Source organism: Bos indicus, chromosome 13 (assembly GCF_029378745.1).
Source record: "Bos indicus isolate NIAB-ARS_2022 breed Sahiwal x Tharparkar chromosome 13, NIAB-ARS_B.indTharparkar_mat_pri_1.0, whole genome shotgun sequence".
Lineage (NCBI taxonomy): Eukaryota > Metazoa > Chordata > Mammalia > Artiodactyla > Bovidae > Bos > Bos indicus.
This window is the reverse complement of record NC_091772.1, coordinates 43,046,416-43,070,071: the sequence shown is the minus strand read 5'-3', so window position 1 is coordinate 43,070,071 and position 23,656 is coordinate 43,046,416. Positions and strand designations below refer to the sequence as shown.

Sequence of the window (23,656 nt, the reverse complement as noted above, 5' to 3'; positions counted from 1 at the left end):
TCTTTTAATCAATTCTATTGATTTTTCTGCTCATCTCCATTTTGGTTTGTTTAATCCATTCACATTTAACTACATTTACATAGTTGGATTTTGTAAGGCTTCCTCAGACAACCATTTTGCCTTTTTGCACTTCTCTTTCTTGACGATGGTCTTGAAAACTCAGCAGTGGCCACAGGACTGGAAAAGGTCAGTTTTCATTCCAATCCCAAAGAAAGGCAATGCCAAAGAATGCTCAAACTACAGCACAATTGCACTCATCTCACACACTAGCAAAGTAATGCTCAAAATTCTCCAAGCCAGGCTTCAACAGTACGTGAACCGTGAACTTCCAGATGTTCAAGCTGGTTTTAGGAAAGGCAGAGGAACCAGGGATCAAACTGCCAACGTCTGTTGGATCATCAAAAAAGCAAGAGAGTTCCAGAAAAACATCTACTCCTGCTTTATTGACTACTCCAAAGCCTTTGACTGTGTGGATCACAATAAACTGGAAAATTCTGAAAGAGATGGGAATACCAACCACCTGACCTGCCTCTTGAGAAATCTGTATGCAAGTCAGGAAGCAACAGTTAGAACTGGACATGGAACAACAGACTGGTTCCAAATAGGAAAAGGAGTACGTCAAGGCTGTATATTGTCACCCTGCTTATTTAACTTAAATGCAGAGTACATCATGAGAAACACTGGGCTGGATGAAGCACAATCTGGAATCAAGATTGCCAGGAGAAATATCAATAACCTCAGATATGCAGATACCACCACCCTTATGGCAGAAAGCAAAGAACTAAAGAGCCTCTTGATGAAAGTGAAAGAGGAGAATGAAAAAGTTGGTTTAAAGCTCAACATTCAGAAAACTAAGACTATGGCATCTGGTCCCATCAGTTCAGTAGGTGATGCCATCCAACCATTTCATCCTCTGTCATCCCCTTCTCCTCCTGCCTTCAATCTTTCCCAGCATCAGGGTCTTTTCAAATGAGTCAGCTCTTCGAATTAGGTGGCCAAAATATTGGAGTTTCAGTTTCAACATCAGTCCTTCCAATGAACACCCAGGACTGATCTCCTTTAGGATGGACTGGTTGGATCTCCTTGCAGTCCAAGGGACTCTCAAGAGTCTTCTCCAATACCACAGTTCAAAAGCATCAATTCTTCAGAGCTCAGCTTTCTTCACAGTCCAACTCTCACATCCATACATGACCACTGGAAAAACCATAGCCTTGACTAGACGGACCTTTGTTGACAAAGTAACATCTCTGATTTTTAATACGCTGTCTAGGTTGTCTGGTCCCATCACTTCATGGCAAATAGATGGGCAAACAGTGGAAACAGTGGCAGATGTTACTTTTGGGAGGCTCCAAAATCAGATGCAGATGGTGCCTGCAACCATGAAATTAAAAGACGCTTGCTCCTTGGAAGAAAAGTTATGACCAACCTAGACAGCATATTAAAAAGCAGAGACATTACTTTGCCAACAAAGGTCCATCTAGTCAAAGCTATGGTTTTTTCAGTAGTCATGTATGGATGTGAGAGTTGGACTATAAAGAAAGCTGAGCACCAAAGACTTGATGCTTTTGAACTGTGGTGTTGGAGGAGACTCTTTAGAGTCCCTTGGACTGCAGAGAGATCCATTCAAAGGAAACCAGTCTTGAATATTCATTGGAAGGACTGATGCTGAATAATAATACTTTGGCCCCATGACGCGAAAAACTGACTCATTGGAAAAGACCCTGATACTGGGAAACACTGAAGGCAGGAGGAGAAGGCGATGACAGAGGATGAGATGGTTGGATATCATCACTGACTCAATGGACATGAGTCTGAGTAAACTCCAGGAGTTGGTGTTGGACAGGGAGGCCTGGTGTGCTGCAGTCCATGGGGTCGCAAAGAATGGGACACGACTGAGCGGCTGAACTGACCTGATATAGTTGGATTTATGTCTGCCATTTTATTTTTTTTCTATATGTTTCATGTCTGATTTAGTTCTCTGTTCCTCCTTTATGGCTTTAATTTGCATTAAATGAATATTTTATATTGTAGCATTTTCATTTCTTTAATTTTGTTATTTAGTGTTGCTCTAGGGTTTACCATATATATTTTATCAGAATAAGCTTCTGATTTATACTAGCTCAATTCAGTGACATATAAAAATGTTATACCTATTAAGCTCTAATCCTTTTCTTTCTTTTTGCAGTGTTATTGTCATACATATTCTACTTATGTTACAAATTCAACAATACATTCTTATAATTACTACTTTACCATCTGCTGTCATTTCCTTAGCCAAATGGAGTTTTGCCCCCACTTACCTCCTTTGTACTTTCATTAGCAAATGTAATATACATATATTTCATGTCTACATGTTAAACCCCCAATAAGCCCAATATCACATTATCTAAGTATTATTCCATGTTTTTTAAAAACTGCCTCTAGGTGGCTCAGACGGTAAAGCATCTGCCTGCAATGTGGGAGACCAGGGTTCGATTCCTGGGTCGGGAAGATCCCCTGGAGAAGGAAATGGCAATCCACTCCAGCACTCTTGCCTGGAAAATCCCATAGACGGAGGAGCCTGACAGGCTACAGTCCATGGGGTCACAGAGAGTCAGACACGACTGATCGACTTCGCTTTCACTTTTTCACTTTTCTTTCATGAGAATAAAGGAGAAAAATAAGCAATAAGCATTTATATGTTTTTTTTTTATCTTTATGTAATTAATTTTACCAGTGTTCTTTGCTTTTTCATGTGGATTCAGATTACCACCTGTGGTCACTTAGTTTCAATCTGAAGACTCTCTTGTAAAGCAAATCTGCTAGCAAAATTTCTTTCAGTTTTTGTTTATTTGGGACAGTCTTGTATTCACTTTCAATTTTGAAAGATAGATTTGCTAGATATAGGACCCTTGGTTGGCAGTTTTTCTCTCCTCTGAGTACTTTGAATATGTCATCTCACTGTCTCTTAGATTCCACTGTTTCTGCTGAGAAGTCATCTGTTAATCTTACCAGGGTTCTCTTGTAAGTGATGTTATTTTGCTGTTGCTGCTTTCAAGATTTTGTCTTTTGTCTTTGAGCATTTTTTCCCTCTGATGTGTCTATTTGTGACTCTGAATTTGTATCACATGGAGTTCACTGAGCTTCCTAGATGTGGATATTATTATTTTTCAACCAATTTGATGAGTGTTTTTTTTAATTATTTTTTGAAATATTTTTCTTCTCCATTTTTTCTCTCCTCTCCTGCTACTACCAATTTTAATCAGAGTATTTTGGAAATTAAAAGATGAGGGAATACTTAACCAACTCATTCTGTGAGGCTAGAGTTAACCCTGATACCAAAACTAAGATATTACAAGAAAAGTAAACTGTGGACAAGTATCTCTCAGGAACATACATACCAAAATTCTTAACAAAATACAGCAATTCATGCCCAATGAAATAGAGAAAAAATAATGCATCCTAAGTAAACTTTGTTCCTCCCAGGAGTTCAAGGTTAGCTTAATGTTTGAAAATAAATTAATGTAATTTATCATATTAGTAGATATTTTTACTACACAGTCCTCTCAATAGATGCAGATAACATTCAACATTCATTTATGATAAAAGTTCTCAAAAACTAGGAACAAAAGGGAAAATCCTCAACCTAAAAAAGGACATAAAACACCAAAATTAACATTATACTTACCTTTGTGAAATATTGAATGCTTCTCCCCCTAGCATCTCCCCCAAACATCTCAATGATGTTTGCTTTCACCTTGTATCTTTATTGCATTTGAGGACTTAAACAATGCAATAGGGAAAAAATACAGATTGGGAACAAAGAAAAGTATTTTTATTTTATTTATTTTATCATACATACACACACAAATAGCTATTAGCTCTAATAAGTGAGTTCAGCAAGTTTCAGGATATAAAGTTACTATGGGAAAATCAACTGTATTTCTATATACTAGCACATAGCCACTGTGAATTAAAATTTTTAAATACCATAAAACTATAAAGAGATAAATATAAGAAAATGTGCACAAGACAAGTATGCTGAAAAATATAGATGTTGCTTAGAGAAAACTGAAAGACCTAAATAAATAAGAGATATCATGTTCATGGATTCAAAGATGCAATATTAAGATGTTAATTCTCTCCAAACTTATCTATATACTAAACACAATCCCAGACGAGATCTTAGCAGCTGTGGGGTTTTTTGGAGGGCTGTTTGTTTTATTTTGAGGTAGGAAATAAGCTGATTATAAAATTTATACAGAAATTCAAATAACTTAAAATAGACAAAATATTCAAATATTGGAAAAAGAACAAAGTGGGAGGCAATGCAAATTCAAACAATATCATACCCTTCAGAGTAGCTAAAGTTAAAAATATTGGCCAAGATGTAGAGAAACTAGAATTCTCATACATTTCTTGTGGAAATGTAACTTTGTAAAACCAATTTGCCAAAAGTTTGACTTGATTAAAGTTGACCATAAGCCTTCTTTATTGCCACAGTAACACTATATAACAGACTACCCCAAACTCAGTGACTTAGGACAACAGCATTAATTCTCATACTCACCAATCTTTGATGTCTTTTGTGTGTGTGCTCAGCTGTGTCCAACTCTTCGTGACCCCATGGACTGTAGTCCACAAGGCTCCTCTGTCCATGGGATTTCCCAGGCAAGAATACTGGAGTGGGTTGCCATTTTCTCCTCCAGGGTACCTTCCTCACCAACCCAGGGATTGAACCCATATCTCCTGCATCTCCTGCACTGGCAGGCAGATTCTTTACTACTGTGCTACCTGGAAAGCTTGGGCTGTCTAGTTCAGTTCAGTCACTCAGTTGTGTCCAACTCTTTGTGACTCCATGGACTGCAGCACCTCCCTGTCTATCACCAACTCCCAGAGCTTGTTCAAACTCACATCCATCCAGTCAGTGATGCCATCCAACCATCTCATCCTCTGTTACCCCCTTCTCCTCCTGCCTTCAGTCTTTCCCAGCATCAGGGTCTCTTCCGATGAGTCAGTTCTTCGCGTCAGGAGGTCAAAGTTTTGCAGTTTCAGCTTTAGCATCAGTCTTTCCAATGAATATTCAGGATTGATTTCCTTTCGGATGGACTGGTTTGATCTCCTTGCAGTCCAAGGGACTCTAAAGAGTCTTCTCCAACACCACAGTTCAAAAGCATGTGGGATGTCTATGGTTATGATAATTAAGATGGGTTTGGCCTACAGGTTGAATTCACATCTGCTCCATAAGTGCTTGTTCTGAGTGCCCAGAATGAAGGGGTAACAGCAGCAAGAGACTTCAATCTCCTCGTGTGCATCACCTACACTCAGGAGCCAAATCAAACTATGCAAGCACACTTAAGACTCCTGCATATGTCATGTCTGCTGATATCCTATCAATCAAATGAATCCATATGACCAAGAACAATATAAATGGGTAGAAAAGTAAACCTTACCAACAGTAGAAGAGGGAAGGGGCAAGTATCTGCTGAAGCAAAAATCCAAATTATCATGTCCAGCATCTCCAGCATGTTATATACCTAGGATAAACGAGGCCCATGTGTACAAAGAGACATGAATAAGAAAGTTCAAGCAGTACTATTTGTAATAGCCAAGAAATGGAAACAATGAAAACATGTATCTACATATCAAAGAAAATGTACTACATCCAGACCTACGTATATAGCAATGAAAACGAAAAATTGTGTACACAAAAACGTAAGTTCTACCATATTACTCCAAAGAAACCAGGCACTAAACCATTCAATTTATATAAAATTCAAACCACAAGCAAAACTAAATGATAAAGTTTAGGGGTTGCATATTTACGCAGTGAATCTACTAACAAGGGAAAGAAGAGATTACCATGGAAATTAGATTGCTTGTTAGGTTTGCTGGTAGGTAAAGGGAGTGGGTATTGATCAGAGATATCACAAGAGGGAGCTCCTGGGGTTTTGGCAGTGTTCTATTTCTTGACCAGAGTGGTGGTTTCATGAACATTTGCTTTGTGATAAACCAGTGAATTGTACATACTGATTTTGTATACTTTGAAAATATCAGTTATATTTGATTGCTTCTACAGCCAACTTTCCTCAGTTCTTGAACATAATTTCACTTTTAGGGTTTTTGTACTTGCTTTGTATTCTGCTTAGAAAGTTCTTCCTCCACATCTTCCAAAAATTGATTTGGTCTGTTTTCATTATTGAGGTTTGACCCCAAATGTCCCTTATACAGTGAAATGTTGAAGCTCTCCCTCTTCTGCCCCAGCCTCCAGCCTCCAACCCTACCCTCAGTATTTCTGGCTTGTTTTCACAGCAGTATTAGTAAACGAAATTCTGTTCTTGGGATGGAAGTGGTTTACTTGTTACTGTTTGTCATTCACCTCTAGAATAAGCACCACAATGTGCAAGGTCCTTGCCTAGCTTACTTACCTAGATGACAACTGTAATCTTAGCGCCTAATTTAGCAGCCGGCCACAGTGAACAATTTAAAAGGTGCTATTGAATGAGTGAGTCATTCCATTCCCACCACGAGGTCCAGTGCCTGGTTCACGGTTAAGTGTGTGCAGCACTTAGTATGTCTCATTGGTAGAAGAACGCTATTTGTTGCCCCTTAACTCTGCATTGATTTATAAACTTTCAGAGGTTCTTTCCCTGAGAACTAGCACATAAAGAACTATTCCACGGAGCAACGTTTTTTAAACTGCAACAAAGGTGTGATTTCGTAAACGTCAATTCAGGGTAAGACAAAACAACAGTCGGTGCGGCAGCTGCAGCGGGAGATTAAAGGAGGTAAAGACTCCCAACCTTGAGGCGAACAAACACCCCACAACGCGTGCAGGGCCATCGACACAAGAATTCCGCGGCTCCCCTTACGCGCCTTCCGCTTCCGGTGACGCGCCCACCTCGCAAGATGCCTCGCCACGCCGCTGCACCCGCCAGAATCCGTCATCCAATCCCGGGCCGTGCTGAGGCCTCGCGCCTGCTCAGAGGAGAGTGGCGAGCGCCGCGTGGACGCCGGCCGCAATCTGCGCCTGCGCGTCGGCTTCTCCTCAGCGATTGGCTCCTGCCCCCCCTAGGGGGCAGCCACAGTTCAGTTTTCACTTTCTGTCCCCCCACATCACCTCTTCCTGTGGGCGTGGGGTTTTACTTCCGGGTTCCAGCGTCCGTCACTGGGAAAGTCGACATGTTCCCTCAGGGAGTGGGGCGCCTCGGAGTCCGTGCCTTCTTTTGACCCTCTGGGGACAGGGACGACTCTTGGCTGACCAGCGCCGAGGAGCCTGCAGGCTCCAAACCTGGAACGCCCAGTCCGCGTCCCTCCCGCCGGCGCGTCGCGGCCGACCCGCGACGCCCGGGCGGCGCTCCTGACAGGGGCGGAGAAGCGGGACGGGCTGCGACGTGGAGGGTCCCGCGCGCAGCTGACGAGCCTTTGCTGACGCGGGCCGCGTGGAAACCGGGAGGAGGGGAGTCCGAGCCAGGGGCGGCGGACGGCTCCCCAGCCCGGGAGGCGGCCTGAGCCCCGCTCGGTCTCAGGGTCCGACGAGATCTGCCACTCGTGGCCGGGAGAGGAGGCAGCGCGCGTGGAGGCGCGGACAGCATCTCAGCATGAGGAGGAAACTGAACTCTGAGGTCAGATCTGCCAGGGCGGCGGCGGCGCAGAGAACAGGTGAGGCCGCCCGTCGTGGACGCCCGCCCAGGGGGACGCGGCAGGTGCGGGTCCTTCGGGGCTGAGTTGCGTGGCGTGGCCGCTCGGGTCGTGGAGGTATATGCAGTAAGAGAGCTCGCCGTTGTCGCGTTCTGTTTTGTTCTTTTGGAAAATTAAACTGCTGTCCACTTTGCATGCTTCTCGCGGCTGCTGGGTTGACACACGCCTTCTTGCCTTGTTGGCGTTCCTCCGGGTGAGCGGGGCGCCGGGCGGTGGTTTCAGAGTCGCTTTTGTTGGGCTGCCTCTGCGCGGACTCCCGGCCGCCGACACTCGGGTCTCCACCTGTCTCCAGGCGCTCGGCGTCCTCCTGGAGTGTGGCGCTTCAGACTTCCTCCCGCCCCTCTAGGAGGCGTTGTCTCTGGCGGCTTCGGCGCCTCCTCGGAGTTGCCTGTCAGAGGACCGCGGCATCCTCACGGACGCCGTGAGAGCCCTGAGTGGAGGCGTTGATCTTCTGGCCGGGACTGGCTGGGAAGCACTTTCCTCAGGAACCCTGGTGAAGTCCGCTCCCCTGCTTCCTTTCTGTGGACCGTTGGTGGCCCTGTGTGACCTCTTCTTTTTAAGGTAGACGTAAAAGAAGGAAGAGGTCTTTCTCCAGGGAGGCCCCTTTGGCTGAAAACTGAAGTATCGCGTCACCGTAGGTTGGTCCATGCAACCCAGCAGTTTGAAGGTGGCACCAAGCAGTATTTGTGGGGGACGTGGCATGCCGTGCCAAGTCGCTTCAGTCGTGTCCGACTTTGTGCGACCCCGTGGACTGTAGCCCGCCAGGCTCCCCTGTCCATGGATTCTCCAGGCAAGAATCCTGGAGTGGGTTGTGGGGAAGATCCTTCGAAAAGCCTCATTTCACTTAATCACCACTTGTCTATTTGAAATCTAAAAATTTAAACGCACCTCTCTTACCCTTTTTGTCCTTCAAAGGGAGAACGTTTAAGGTTTTTCAGAATATATTCTAGATTTAAGGGTTGCTCTAGCATATGGTGTTAGTTGCAGTAACGTTGGTGATCCAAAGGCCCGTGGTGTTCCCCTTCACTTTAGAAAGGGATAGGGGTGTAAATAGGATGTTTAATATTATGGGCTTTGAGATTGGTAGTAAGCCTACTCAGGAGGTTCATAACAAAGCTACTATTCCTTAACAGTATAAGAATACTTTTTTGTTGAAAAAGATGCTTTCTATAATAGAACCAGATAGCTCTATATATATGTTCAGTACATCAGTAAATAACTAACCCAGTTTGGAGAAAGCTGTGTTTGTTCACAACTGTTTTGAGGAAGATAAAGAATAGTATTTGAAATTTTGTGTTTTAAGAACTATATCAGGGGCATCTCTTGTAACCCAGAAGTAGTTGCTTAAACGATTTAAAATCTACAAAGTGTCTAAAAGTTTGCCTGAGACGTAGGGTTTGTTAAACAAATGCAATGTGGTATATCTATTTATCATTCGATAGATACGGTATCTATTTATCCAGTAAGTCTTTCATTCCTCTATTGATGCACATTTATTTTCAAGCTTTCCCTATAACTTAAATGCTGCAGTTATAAGCACTGCTTCATGTGCTCATCAAAGTATTTTTATGAATCATAGAATTGATTCCTTCTGAGGATGATAGATAATAATGCTATTAAATTGCCCTCAAATGATTGTACCCTTTTATATTCACTCTCTCAAAAGATGTGTTTTATCTCCCCACTAGCCAGATGGTAATATTTTACTAACTTTCTAATACTTGAAAATAACATCTCATTTAAGTGTTTATCTTCCTTAGGTAATAAGAATATTAAATATTTTGGGGCAACAAACATCCTTTGCTGTTTTAAGTTCTGACTTTCTTATTTGACCCGTTTATCTGTTACTGCAGTGTTTTAATTACTGTAGCTTTAAGATATATTTTGGTACTTCCTTTTGAAGAAAAGCTTTGGGCTCTTCTTTTGCATTTTTCTTCCAGATGAAATTTAGAACCATCTTTTCAAGTTCTAGAAAATCTGGTTGTGATATTGTTTGTGATTGCATTGAATTTGTAGATAAATTTGAGAAGAGACATTCTTTTGAGTTTTTCCTTCTAGGATAATAGGTATGTCTCCTCATTTCTTCTATTAAATTTTTTTGTAATTAAATATGCATTTTTATGTACTGTTAAAAAGAAAAGTGTATCTGTATATTCTGCTTGATAGAACATCACAAGTACTTGGAAGCTTTTGATGTGTGCCTTTCCCCAGAAACAGGATTCTCTGCCCCCATGACCATGGTCATCCTGAATTTGGTGTTAATTATTCCCTTGCATTTCTTTACAGTTTTAGCAACTGTGTATGTATTTTTTCCCAACATATTGTTTACTTTCACATGTTTTTGAACTTTAAGTAGAATCATATTGCATATTCTTTTGTTAAGCATTATGTTTCTGAGATTCATCCCTGAAGTGTATATACCTATAGTTCAGTTCAGAAACTTTAGAACTCCTTTACAAGTATTGAAAGTATTGAATACCTCAGAGATCTTTTGCTTATGTGGATTAAATCATATTAGATATTAAAACTAACCAATTTTAAATATAGACATTGGTACATTTGCTTATGCCAATAAGCATATGGTATATTGATAGCTCTAAAAAATAGTAATAATAATAATAGTAAATCTTAGACAACATTTTTAATGAAAAATAATTTTTCCAAAATAAGTTAGTGGCAAGAGTGGCATTGTTTTACAGTTTTCCCAAATATCTTTCATGACCAGAATCTCATGTTTGCTTCTACATTCAATCTCTTGCAATATATTGTTTTGGTTGAAGTAGATGCAGAAAATCCGGCCTCACTGAACTGTATATTGAGAAGAAGGAGGAATATGTTGATAATCTTTTAAATAGTTATATTATTCTTTCAGTTCAGTTCAGTTCAGTCGCTCAGTCGTGTCCGATTCTTTGCAACCCCATGAACTGCAACATACAAGGCCTCCCTGTCCATCACCAACTTCCGGAGTTTACCCAAACTCATGTCCATCGAGTCAGTGATGCCATCCAACCATCTCATATTATTATTTAATACTCATCAAATCCTAACAGTTTCTGAAAGGTTAGCCACAGTGTAGAATTTGAAATCAAATAACTTCTCAAACTCTGTGACAGTAAAACCTGTTAGTCTAGCTTGCATTTTAAAGGGATGTTTTACCCATTCATTGGTCGTGTAAAAGATATTAGTTCACTGAATTATGTAGGTTTCCCAAATGATGACACATTTCAATATAGAATATCAAAAAAAGCACCTACATTATCATCACTCCTACATTATCCATCACATCACAGTTTGGGAATCACTCCTGTGATTCATTCACTTTTGTTAAAGTATAATACTCTATCATAATAATATAATATATGTTTATCCATTTTATTTTTTATGAACATACTGGTTAGTTCCACCTCTGGGCTACAATAATTAGTGGTACCATAAACATTCTTGGTCATTTTTTCAGGTGCATATATACAGTAGTGTGATTTAGGCATATTAGTAGTGGAATTGCTAGATCCGTTGGGAGGATATGTGCAAGTTCAATTTCATTAGATAGACTTTTCCTAAATGATGACTCTCATTTATACTCCACCATGAATGAAACCTCCCTTTGCTCTCCAGGCTCTCTACATCTGGCATTGTGCAGCATTTTAAAATTTTGCTGGTCTCGTGGAGGGAAATGATTTATTACTATAGTTTTAAACTGCATTTCTCTGATTACTTCTGACATTGCATATATCTATTCCCAATTCCCCGCCTCCCTCTCTGATAATTCATCTTGCCTGTAGTTTTTCAGTTATATTAGCCTTTTCTGGAATCCTTTTATGGCTTTGTGATTATCTCTATCATATATTTTTGTTTATTTTCCATTTTTTCATTTATTAAACTATTTTGAGGTAACTGTAGATTTGTAAACACAGGTATTTCAGACATGTTTCCTTTAAAGAGCATCTGTTGGAATTTTAATGCAATTTTAAAACATTTTTAGCTGAGATACACAGTTTATTTATATTTGCTTAGTTGCCCTTTGTTCTGGTTGTCCTGACTGTTTTATATTTCTTTTTTCTCTGTTTTTGTTATTTTTTAAAATAATTATTTAATATCTTTTACCATTTAATTATTTAATATCTTTTACCACTTAATTTTTCCAATATACTAATTTGGAAGTTTTATACTTTTTTTATTGTTATCCTAGAAATATGCATCCCTGGCTTTTCAAAATCTACAAGTGACCAATATCTTTACCTTCCTGTTAGATAATACAAGAATCTTAGAAGTTTAACTTAATTCAACCCCTCATGACTTACATGTTTTTATCATGTAGTTTTATTTTTTAAAAAATATTACCAGGGACTTCCCTGGAAGTCCATTGGTTAAGACTTCATGCTCCCAATATAGGATGCATGGGTTGAATCCCTGCTTAGGGAACTAAGATCCCATATGCCATGCAATATAGCCAAAAAATAAATAAATAAAATAAAAAATATTCTCACCAGACAGAAGAGGACCCATTTAGAATTATTGTTGTGTTTTGCAGGCAGTGCATTTTTGCTACTTTCTCTATTATTCATTGATTATTTTATCTTTTAGACCATCCATCTAGGGCCTTTTCCTTCTGCTTAAACTATTTGCTTTAGAATAACTTACTAAAAGTCTGTTGATGATAAACTTTTTCAGTTTGTGTTTACCTGAAAATGTCTTTGTCTTACCATCATTTAAGATGTCTTTGCTGAATAAAGCTGTTTAGGTTGGCAGTTTTCTTTTAGCGCTTTAAAGATCTCATTTCTCTGTTTTTTGGTTTCATTTATTGCTATTGAAAAGTCAGCTGTCAGTCTCTTAGTTGCTTTTCTCGGACTACTTTGACATTTATCTCTTTGTTTTTTAGCTTTCTGCTGTTTCATTGTATTTTTATCTTGTTTGGACTTATTTGCCTTTCTTAAGTTTGTATTGGAGGTGTTTTGAAATATGTTTATTGGCTTTATAATTTCTAGATTGTGGGTTTCCATTTTTATATTCTATTGATATATTTATCTAATGTATAAATAAACGTTTTATAACTTTCATAGTAATTTTCTCCTGGCCTTTTACTTCTTTTTCCCTTTGTTTTCCACAGTTTCCCCAACAGACTGCATTGCCACTCGTGGATTTTTGTTAATCTGAATAGTGAAAAGTGAACTTGACAATGAAACTCGGAAACTGGTCTTTGGAGAGGAGTAGGACTGGAACTACTCTTTCCGTTTTTTCATCATAATTGGTTTATTCGGATGTTTCTTCCATTTAGACCAATGTTAGTAAATTATATTTTCATGATTTTCAAATTTAGTGGTGTAAATAAGCATGTGATAATTTATAATTTTAGACATTTCCCCTATGTTTGTGGCTAGCCTCCTTTTGTTGTTGTTGTTGTTTTTTTTCTTTTCATTGATTGTATTTGCTAAAAGTTGTCTGTTCCAAAAGAGTCAGCTTTTGGGTTTTATTGATTAACTCAGTTGGCCTTTTGTTTCTAAAATTTGGTTTCTCTTTTTTTGTTTACAAATTTTATAAGAAGTGTCTGGTGCATACTTTGTTTTCTCTTAATGAGATTCTTTAATGAGATTTTTAACACTTAATTGAGTAACTAAATCCCTTGGTAATATTCAGTGTTGAAGACTGTGCCTTCCCTGGTGTGGTGAGATAGACCCTATTTAGAACCCTTTGGGTATACCTGTTCCCTAGTTAAGAGAAAGAATATTCACGACCCCAACTCCTGAGACCTGTTTAGACCAGTTAAAGCACCTGCTCAACTCTCTGGTTGTCCCCTACTTCTCTGTGAGCCATCAATAGTGAATAGTCCTGTTCTTTGCCCAGGGCATTTTTATGTGATTTATCTAGGGGCTGTGGCAATTAGGGAAGGAAAAATCAAAACATTGTTATGGCAAAATTAAGTATCACTTTCCCTTTTGTTAGAAGTAATAATCAAAATAATCCAAAGCGGGTCTTAAAATGTCATTGACTCCAAAAGAAATTTATTCTTCGGATTTTCTTGTCAGGACAAAACTACTTAACAGTATCCTTGTAGTAAATACAGTAATGAGTTTAATGCAGTCATTTCATTGCAGATGATAGCTTAATACTGAAGCACAAATTTAGCCTAATTTGATGAACCAGAACAAAGATCAGTTTCCTTTATACAGATGTCTGAAAATGGCACCATATAAATTTTGAAGTGATTCCAATAAAAAGTGCATAATCTTGACTATGGAAAAGTGTTCTCCAAAGAATCTGTTGACTTTACATAGCATAGCAAGGAAGAGAAAATTTGAAAAATATAAGATTATAAGTATATGTGTGATACACAGAAAGCTTTTTTTATTGTAGGATTCAATTTTGAAAATGTTAAACTAATCTTCAAAAATTGAATATTAAGTCTAAAAGTAAGTCAGTTAAATGAAAATATCATATTGCCAGGCCATAACTCATTTTTTGCAATGGGAGTAATTTAAGTTTTTTTTTTTTTACAAAGAAGGCACTTGCACTCTCATTGCATATACTAAATGCCCAAAGTTATTTTGCTATTTTACATAGTAATTAATCTACATAATTCCTTATGAATTTAAGTAACTTGCTTTGTGAGCTAAGGTTTCCCTGTATGCTATTTGTACAGTACCATAGCAGCAATGATTCTCTAGGAGCTCTTGGTTAGTTTTTCCTCTAGCAAATGCAGATATGGTCCGGGAAATGCATATGGTTGTGTTAGATTACTTGGTTAAAACATGAGCCAGAAGTAAAAGATGTCCTTAGACCAGGCCAGACACTTGACACACACATACACCAATTTTACTTTTAGTCCATGTTGTTCGGGCTTAGTGGGAGGGACAAGCACCCCCAATCCCGACCCTGGGTGCTGGAATCAGCATCTCCTGGGCATATATGGAGTATCCATAAACCATATCCAGTAGACCGTTTATTTTTATCGACTACGCAACAAAGCCCAGTGAAACCATAATCAGGGAGTTTACGTAGGCAGTAACGGGAAAGCTTTATAGCAGCGATGGGTTAAAATAACTTGGGGTCACTGTAGTGAAAAGATGTGGATTTCGGGTTAGGTCTGCGATCTGCAGTCCTGAATAGTTACTGAATAACCTGTGAGCGAGACACCTTCGAGGAAGTTAAAGCTTGGAGCGATCATTGTAAAATGACACTAAAACTGTCCACCTAGGAGTCCTGGGAGACGTCAGACAGAGGACCGAGGGAGCCCTGCTTACTTGTCCGCACTCGGCCCCGACCGCAACTCCCACCCGCTCCGCGGAGGCCTGTGCGGGTGTGGGCTGGCGGTTCCGCCCCGCGGGGTTGACTTTTAAAGGCGTGGAGCGGTGCGCGCCGCCCACCACACTGGCTTTCGCTGGCGGGAGCGGGCAGGCGGAGCCGGCGGGGCGGAGGGAAGCCCCCTCCCCCACGCATCATGAGGTGAGGAGGAGGGGTCGACGCCCAAGTGGCTGGTGAACTGCCTGCCTGCGGTGCCTAGCGGACTGGCAGAAGGGTCACTCTAGGTGTCCCACTCTCGGGGGGCTTCAGGGAGTGAAGCTTTGGTGGTGCCGCCGAGGTGCTAGGGCTCAGGGGCTCAGTCTGTTCAACTCTTTGCCACCCCCGTGGACTGTAGCCCGCCAGGCTCGTGTGTCCATGGGATTCTCCAGGCAAGAATACTGGAGTGGATTGCTATCTCCCTCCTCCAGGGGCTCTTCCCGACTCAGGGATCGAACCCACGTGTCCTGCGTTGGCAGGCACGTGGATTCTTTACCACTGAGCCATCTGGGAAGTCAGGTTTATGGAGCATCTTTATTGTAACTGGTGGAATTCTGCCGGCATGGTAAAGGGGAGACCCTTGCCAAGCTGCTGTAGAAGATGGCAGCACTCCTCACATCTCGTGTGTGTGTGTGTGTGTGTGTGTGTGTGTGTGTGTGTGTGTAGACATGTAGTATTTTAGGGCGTCCTTTGAACTGCATCCTTTAAAGCAGTGATACCAAATAATAGCAAGAATACCTTGGTTTTTATTCTTTATCTGCATGATTATCTTGACGTTAGAAAACATTTAAACTTTTGTGCATGGCAGACTTTTTTATATATTTTAAGATTGTTATGAAAATCATATGTTTCTCATTCTATAGTATTTTCTGTTTTATATACAGGAGCTTTGTCTTATGGGTGTCTTACTGTTTGGGCTTCTGGGAAATGCTATTTCCATTTGTTTGCTTTGTCTTCATTTTTTAAAACTAATTTGCTACTACTTAGGGCAATGGGAGTTCTTTTTCTTCCAAAATGAAAATAGCTTTATTTCCCCAGATTATATTTATGCTTACATAAAATTTCAGGTAATACATAAAGCTGTAAAAAAAAAGAAAGAAACAAAAATTAGCTGTATTTGATGCACTCAAAGTTGACTTGGTAGAGTATTGGGTACCATGGTCCAGGAGCTCTCCTGGGTACTGGGGGACTTTGTGAGCAAGACAGTATCTACCTGTGTGCGCCTTACATTCCCCACTCATTGGAAAAGACCCTGATACTGGGAGGGATTGGGGGCAGGAGGAGAAGGGGACGACAGAGGATGAGATGGCTGGATGGCATTGGACGTGAGTTTGAGTGAACTCCAGGAGTTGGTGATGGACAGGGAGGCCTTGCGTGCTGCAATTCATGGGGTCACAAAGAGTCGGACACGACTGAGTGACTGAACTGAACTGATGCAGTAACTTCCTTTAGACACACTGACTTATGGCTCTCCACCTTCATTCCATGCTCCAGCAGCCCCTTGTGATAATTTTAACTTATTAGTGTGGTTTGTCATACACTTCAAGAATGTACCCTAAATAACCTCTGTTGTTATTCTAGTTCCTCATGGATTCTCTTTGCCAGTACTATATTTTAGGATTTTAGTATTCATAAGAGGAATGCAAGGAAGTAGAGGAAAAGAATAGAATGGGAAAGACAGAGATCTCTTCAAAAAAATTAGAGATACCAAGGGAACATTGGAGAAGGAAATGGCAACCCACTCCAGTATTCTTGCCTGGAAAATCTCATGGACAGAGGAGCCTGGCAGGCTATGGTCTATGGGATCACAAGAGTAGGACACGACTTAGCAACTAAACCACCACCACCAAGGCAACATTTCATGCAAGGATGGGCATGATAAAGTACAGAGTTGGTAAGGACCTAACAGAGGCAGAAGCGATTAAGAGAAGTAGCAAGAATACACAGGAGAACTGTACAAAAAATGTCTGAATGACCCAAATAAACATGATGGTGTGGCCACTCACCTAGAGTCAGACATCCTAGAGTGTGAAGTCAAGTGGGCCTTAGGAAGCATCACTATGAACAAAGCTAGTGGAGGTGATGGAATACCACCTGAGCTATTTCAAATCCTTAAAGATGATGCTGTTAAAGTGCTGTACTCAGCAGTGTCAGCAAATTTGAAAAACTCACCAGTGGCCACAGGACCAGAAAAGGTCAGTTTTCCTTCCACTCCCAAAGAAGGGCAGTGCCAAAGATTATGTTCAAACTACTGGATGATTGCACTCATTTCACATGCTAATAAGGTTATGCTCAAAATCCTGAAGCTAGGCTTCAGCAGTCCATGAACTGAGAACTTCCAGATGTATGAGCTGGGTTTAGAAAGACAGAGGAATCAGACCAAATTGCCAGCATCCATTGGATCATAGAAAAGCAAGGGAATTCCAAAAAACATCTGCTTTTCTACTTCATTGACTATGGAAAAGCCTTTGACTATGTGGATCACAACAAACTGGAAAATTATTAAAGAGATGGGAATACCAAACCACCTTACCTGTCTCCTTAGAAACCTGGATGTGACGCATCTATTTGACAGACCTGAAGCAGTTACTGTCTGCTAAGGTTTACACTACAGATGCAAGAAAAACATCCTCGCGCTTTCTGCCTGTCTAATTGTGGCAGCCCAGATTGAATGGGGGAACACAGGGAAAAAAAAAAAAAAAAAGAAACCTGGATGTGGATCAGAAAGAAACAGTTAGAACCTTACATGGAACAACAGAGTGGTTCAAAATTGGGAAAAGAGGATGTCAAGGCTGTATATTGTCACCCTGCTTATTTAATCTATATGCAGGGTGAAAGTGTTAGTTGCTCAGTCGTGTCCAACTCTTTTTAACCCCATGGACTATAGCCCACCAGGTTCTTCTGTCCGTGGAATTCTGGATGCAGGAATACTGGAGTGGGTTGCCATTTCCTACTCCAAGGGATCTTCCCATCCCAGGGATTAAACACAGCTCTCCTGCATTGCAGGCAGATTCTTTATCGTCTGAGTCATGAGGAAAGACCTAGTGCTCATGATATGCAGGGTACATCATGCAAAATGCCAGGCTGGATGAATCCCAAGCTGGAATCAAGATTGCCAGGAGAAATATCAACAGCCTCAGATATGCAGATGACACCACCCTTATGGCAGAAAGTGAAGAGGAACTAAAGAGCCTCTGGATGAGGGTGAAAGAGGAGAGTGAAGAAGCTGGCTTAAAACTCAACATTGAAAAAACTAAGATCATGGTATCCAGTCCCATCACTTCATGGCAAATGGATAGGGAAAAAGTTTGAAACAGTGACAGATTTTATTTTCTTGGGCTTCAGAATCACTGTGGACAGTGACTGTACCCATGAAATTAAAAGATACCTGCTCCTTGGAAGGAAAGCTGTGACAAACCTAGACAGCAGGTTAAAAAGCGGAGACATACATTACTTTGCTGACAAAGGTTCATCTAGTCAAAGCTATGATTTTTCCAGTAGTCATGTATGGATGTGAGAGTTGGACTGTAAAGAAAACTTAGTGCTGAAGAATTGATACTTTTGAACTGTGGTACTGGAGAAGACTCTTAAGAGTCCCTTGGACTGCAAGGAGTCAATCCTAAAGGAAATTAACCCTAAATCATCATTGGAAGGACTGATGCTGAAGCTGAAGCTCCAATACTTTGGCCACCTGATGCAAAGCGCCACTCATTGAAAAAGACCCTGATGCTGGGGAAGTGATGAAAGTGAAAGTGACATCACTCAGTTGTGTCCAGCTCTTTGCGACCCCATGGACTGTAGCCTACCACGCTCCTCCGTCCATGGGATTTTCCAGGCAAGAGTACTGGAGTGGGTTGCCATTTTCTTCTCCAGAGGATCTTCCCGACCCAGGGATTGAACCCGGGTCTTCTGCGTTGTAGGCATACGCTTTAACATCTGAGCTACCAGGGAAGTCCACGATCCTGGAAAAGATTGAAGGCAAAAGGAGAAGAGGGCAGCAGAAGTTGAGATGGTTAGATGGTATCACTGACTCAGTAGACATGAGTTTGAGCAAATCCTGGGAGACAGTGAAGGTCAGGGAAGACATGGGGTCACACAAAGTTGGACACAACTTAGTGACTGAACAACAACAATTCATAAGAGCTAGATCTGTAGTTTCCTTTCTTATGTATTTTCTTTGTCAGATTTTAGTGTTTGCTTTATAAAAACAAATTGGGAAGCTGTGCTCCTTTTTCTGGATTTTAGAACAGATTAAATTGCATAAGTATAATTTTTCCTTTCAGTTATCAAATGCATATTTACTAAACACCCACTATGTGCCAGGCATTGGGCTGATGCTGGATAATCAGAAGTAAATAAAACAGACATGATTCCTGTCCTCATAGGGCTTGATTTATTAGGGTAGTAGACATTGGTGAAATAATTATGATTATGTAATTATAAACTATGATAAGTACTCTGGGGGGAAAAATAGAGTTCTTTAAAATAATAGCATTGATGATCTACTTTGTTCTTTTCATATATTTGAGTAAATGGTTATTGAGTTCATAGGCACTAAAAATTCTTTTAAATTAATATTTGTTGAAGATTTGATATGTAATTAGGTCTGTGGTAAATACTTAAATAAAATGAGGTCTTCATAATTATAAAAGTGGAAATAAAAATAATGGTAGTAGTAGCTACTATGATAGATGGTATATTGCAAATTTTTATTGAGACATATTAAGTAGACACTTCAGTTACATGACATGTCCAATTGTTCACTCCTCTGGAAATCCCACTAAGATTATAGTAAAAGAATAAAGATAAAAATCCACAAAGATCAAGAGAATGAGGAAGGAGAAGATAAATGAAATCAGTATTTGGGAAACTAGAAAGAAGATGTTGTTTAGTCTCTCAGTAGTGTCCAACTGTTTTGCAGCCCCATGACTGTAACCCACCACGTACCCCTGTCCATGGGATTTCCTAGACAAGAATATTGGAGTGAGTTGCCATTTCCTCCTCCAGGGGATATTCCTGACCCAGGGATGGAACCTATATCTCCTGCATTGCAGGCAGATTCTTTACCATTAAGCCACTTTCTGTGGGGAAGCTCATGGAAAGAAGGTAGTTAAGTACTAAATGATTTAGTGGATTAGACAGTGCTGAAGAGAATAAGCTAACAAGAGAAGCAAGCTGATTTCCTTCACAGAATCTGGGAAAGGATCAGGATGTAGAGGTACCAAGCTTTTCTCAAGGTAGAAATACCGGTGGAATAGAAATAGAAGTCATTGATCTTCTTCACTCCACACACCCAGATAGCCACCTTCCTTCTACCCTGACAGAAGATTGAAGGTTTATAGTCAGGAGACATGAACTAGGCAGGCTCTAGACAACTGAGGTTGGGGTGAAGATCCTAAATAAAGATGAGGATTAAGTGAAAGTTAGCATATGGAATGGTGAAACCAGAGCTGTCTTTTTTTGTGTGGTTCTCAGAACTAGTAGTCAAGCTTTTGTGTGTTAAAGTGTGTTAATTGCTCAGTCATGTCAGACTCTTTGTGACCCCATAGACTGTTGCCCACCAGGCTTCTCTGTCCATGGGATTCTCTAGGCAAGAATACTGGAGTGTGTAGCCGTTTCCTTCTCCAGGGAATCTTCCCTACCCAGGGATCAAACCCGGGTCTCCTGCATTTCCAGCAGATTCTTTACCACATGAGCCACTTATGCTTCCCCTCAACAGGGTATTAAAGGATTCTTTTCTGGGGAAACTTATCAATCCACAACAAAATATTTAACAGATAGGACTTTTTGAGTTCACTTGATTAAATCAGCAGCTGCATCACCATCAGATCTCCTGGAAGAATGACGGCTGCTGGTCAGGAAGTGGTGCTCATGCGTTAGACTTTCAGTCAGCTTTAAGTGCCTCACAGTTAAACGTAAACAGACAGCCAAGGATCACCAGTCATTTGCTGGAAGTCTGTAACACAGAAGAGACCAAGCAGGAATAAACAAGTAGAAAATAAAAGGAGCTTGATAGAAATTAGATTTACTGCAGGTAACAGAGGAGAAACTTTAACAAAATGAAACAGTAGTATCTTTAAAGAGAAAAAAGAAGATATAACTTACATGAAAGAAGAGATTCTATTTTTTAAAAGAGGAATTATTCAGAAAACAGGAAGAGATTAGATAATAAAGCTGAAGAACTCGCCTAAAAACGGCCACACCGATTAGAATCTGCAACAAGATACAGTGGATACATAATGATACAAACAGCCACTGTTACTGAGATGGGATGTGTCGTGAAATGTTTCAGAGAGGCACTGATACTTGAAATCTGAGCAAGTATTCAAATGACAAGGAAGCCAAAAAAGGGGGAGTACTAGTATATACATTTTCAAGGCAATATAAGTAGGAGCAAATGCAGAGATAGAAGTATGATACACATGAGAAACTGCAAGCAGTTCATTATTTGGGAAATTCAATATGCCTTACAAAAAAATAACATGTATAGTTATATATACCTTTTTTCAAAAAGGATTTGTGGTGGAGTTGTGTGGATTTATTTAAAATTCTTTAGAAAAGTAGCAGTATTGATGGTATCCATTTATTATTTATGTCAAGAGGAGAATTAAATTGTGGGTCAGGAAACCAGGATTCTAGTGCAGACCTACCACTGACTTTTTCTAAGACCTTAATGTGATGATGTCAATGACCGCCTTCCAATAATTATCTCCCCTTTTCTTACCTTCCCCCAGATCACAATTTTGCCTAGATTTGGGGGGAATCTCGTGCTTCACGAGTGGCATGGGAGGATGAGAGTGGTGTGGCTATGTGAATATTACTCTAAGCTAATTACAGTAATTCTACTCTCCTTGGTTCGTGGCTGTTTTAGTAAAAACATGTGACTCAGTTCTGGCCAGTGAGGTGAGAATGGCCACCTGCAGAGAGAATTCTGGGAAAGTTTTCTCACAAAGGACAAAGGAAAAGATGCTCTCTCTCTGCCTTCATCTTATTCTAACTCTGAAGATGTGTTTGAGTCCAGTGTAGTGATGCAACAGAGCAGTTTTCAGTCTTAAGGGTTCCCTCCTTTGCTCCTTCATCCAAGGATTGTTTTTAAAAATATGGTGCCTTTATTGCTACTCCTCTTGTAACTTGCAAGTGTAATCTGGCTTGGGAGGGTTTTGACTTCCTTTGAGGTGGAAGAGATTTCCAACTCAACTGGTTTCCTCTTTGAGACCACTGTCACCAGAAGACACAACCCTTGCCTCCCAGAATTCACTCTAGGAATATTTTGTGAGCACATTATAAGATCCCTGGGCTTCACAGACACTTTCACTGTAAACGCTTTTTCAATGAGACGGTTTCACTTGTCTCATGAAATCCAAGGTATAGCATAGTACTAGATACATAATAGTCAGCACTAACAGTTTCATTTAATAAAGGTTGAATCATATACTACACAATTGCACTCATCTCCCACGCTAGTAAAGTAATGCTCAAAATTTTCCAAGCCAGGCTTCAGCAATATGTGAACCATGAACTTACAGATGTTCAAACCGGTTTTAGAAAAGGCAGAGGAACCAGAGATCAAATTGCCAGCATCTGCTGGATCATCGAAAAAGCAAGAGAGTTCCAGAAAAACATCTATTTCTGTTTTATTGACTATGCCAAAGCCTTTAACTGTGTGGATCACAATAAACTGGAAAATTCTGAAAGAGATGGGAATATCAGACCACCTGTCCTGCCTCTTGAGAAACCTATATGCAGGTCAGGCAGCAACAATTAGAACTGGACATGGAACAACAGACCGGTTCCAAATAGGAAAAGGAGTATGTCAAGGCTGTATATTGTCACCCTCCTTATTTAGCTTATATGCAGAGTACATCATGAGAAATGCTGGGCTGGAAGAAGCACAAGCTAGAATCAAGATTGCCGGGAGAAATATCAATAACCTCAGATATGCAGATGACACCACCCTTATGGCAGAAAGTGAAGAGGAACTAAAAAGCCTCTTGCTGAAAGTGAAGGAAGAGAGTGAAAAAGTTGACTTAAAGCTCAACATTCAGAAAACTAAGATCATGGCAACTGGTCCCATCACTTCATGGGAAATAGATGGGGAAAAAGTGGAAATAGTGTCAGACTTTATTTTGGGGGGCTCCAAAATCACTGCAGATGGTGATTGCAGCCATGAAATTAAAAGACTCTTACTCCTTGGAAGGAAACTTATGACCAACCTAGATAGCATATTCACAAGCAGAGACATTACTTTGCCAACAAAGGTCCGTCTAGTCAAGGCTATGGTTTTTCCTGTGGTCATGTATGGATGTGAGAGTTGGACTGTGAAGAAAGCTGAGTGCCGAACAATTGATGCTTTTGAACTGTGGTGCTGGAAAATTCTCTTACGAGTCCCTTGGACTGCAAGGAGATCCAACCAGTCCATCCTAAAGGAGATCAGTCCTGGGTATTCATTGGAAGGACTGATGCTGAGGCTGAAACGCCAATACTTGGGCCACTTCATGTGAAGAGTTGACTCATTGGAAAAGACTCTGATGCTGGAAGGGATTGGGGGCAGGAGGAGAAGGGGACGACAGAGGATAAGATGGCTGGATGGCATCACCGACTTGATGCACATGAGTTTGAGTGAACTCCAGGAGTTGGTGATGGACAGGGAGGCCTGGCGTGCTTTGATTCATGGGGTCGCAAAGAGTTGGACACAACTGAG

General features: G+C 40.5%; 1 protein-coding gene and 1 non-coding gene across 8 annotated transcripts in view; both read left to right on the top strand.

Moving 5' to 3' along the window:
* The first annotated feature begins 7,116 nt into the window (after nucleotides 1-7,116).
* The window catches only part of TASOR2 (transcription activation suppressor family member 2), a 65,948-nt gene continuing 49,408 nt past the window's right edge, over nucleotides 7,117-23,656 (top strand). For 2 of the 7 annotated variants that reach the window (XM_019973288.2, XM_019973283.2), the window contains exons 1-3: nucleotides 7,117-7,641; nucleotides 9,621-9,746; nucleotides 12,788-12,961. In XM_019973288.2, the coding sequence (XP_019828847.1) occupies nucleotides 12,939-12,961 (23 nt within the window). In that variant the 5' untranslated portion in view covers nucleotides 7,117-7,641; nucleotides 9,621-9,746; nucleotides 12,788-12,938. Of the gene's footprint in view, nucleotides 7,642-9,620; nucleotides 9,747-12,787; nucleotides 12,962-13,027; nucleotides 15,121-23,656 lie in introns of those variants that run through there. The other 5 variants (XM_070801092.1, XM_019973287.2, XM_019973284.2 and 2 more) reach the window with 5 other exon arrangements.
* Nucleotides 17,515-17,642, top strand: LOC139186730 (small nucleolar RNA SNORA31). The gene has a single exon (XR_011570396.1). It is a non-coding gene; the product is annotated as a small nucleolar RNA SNORA31 (small nucleolar RNA).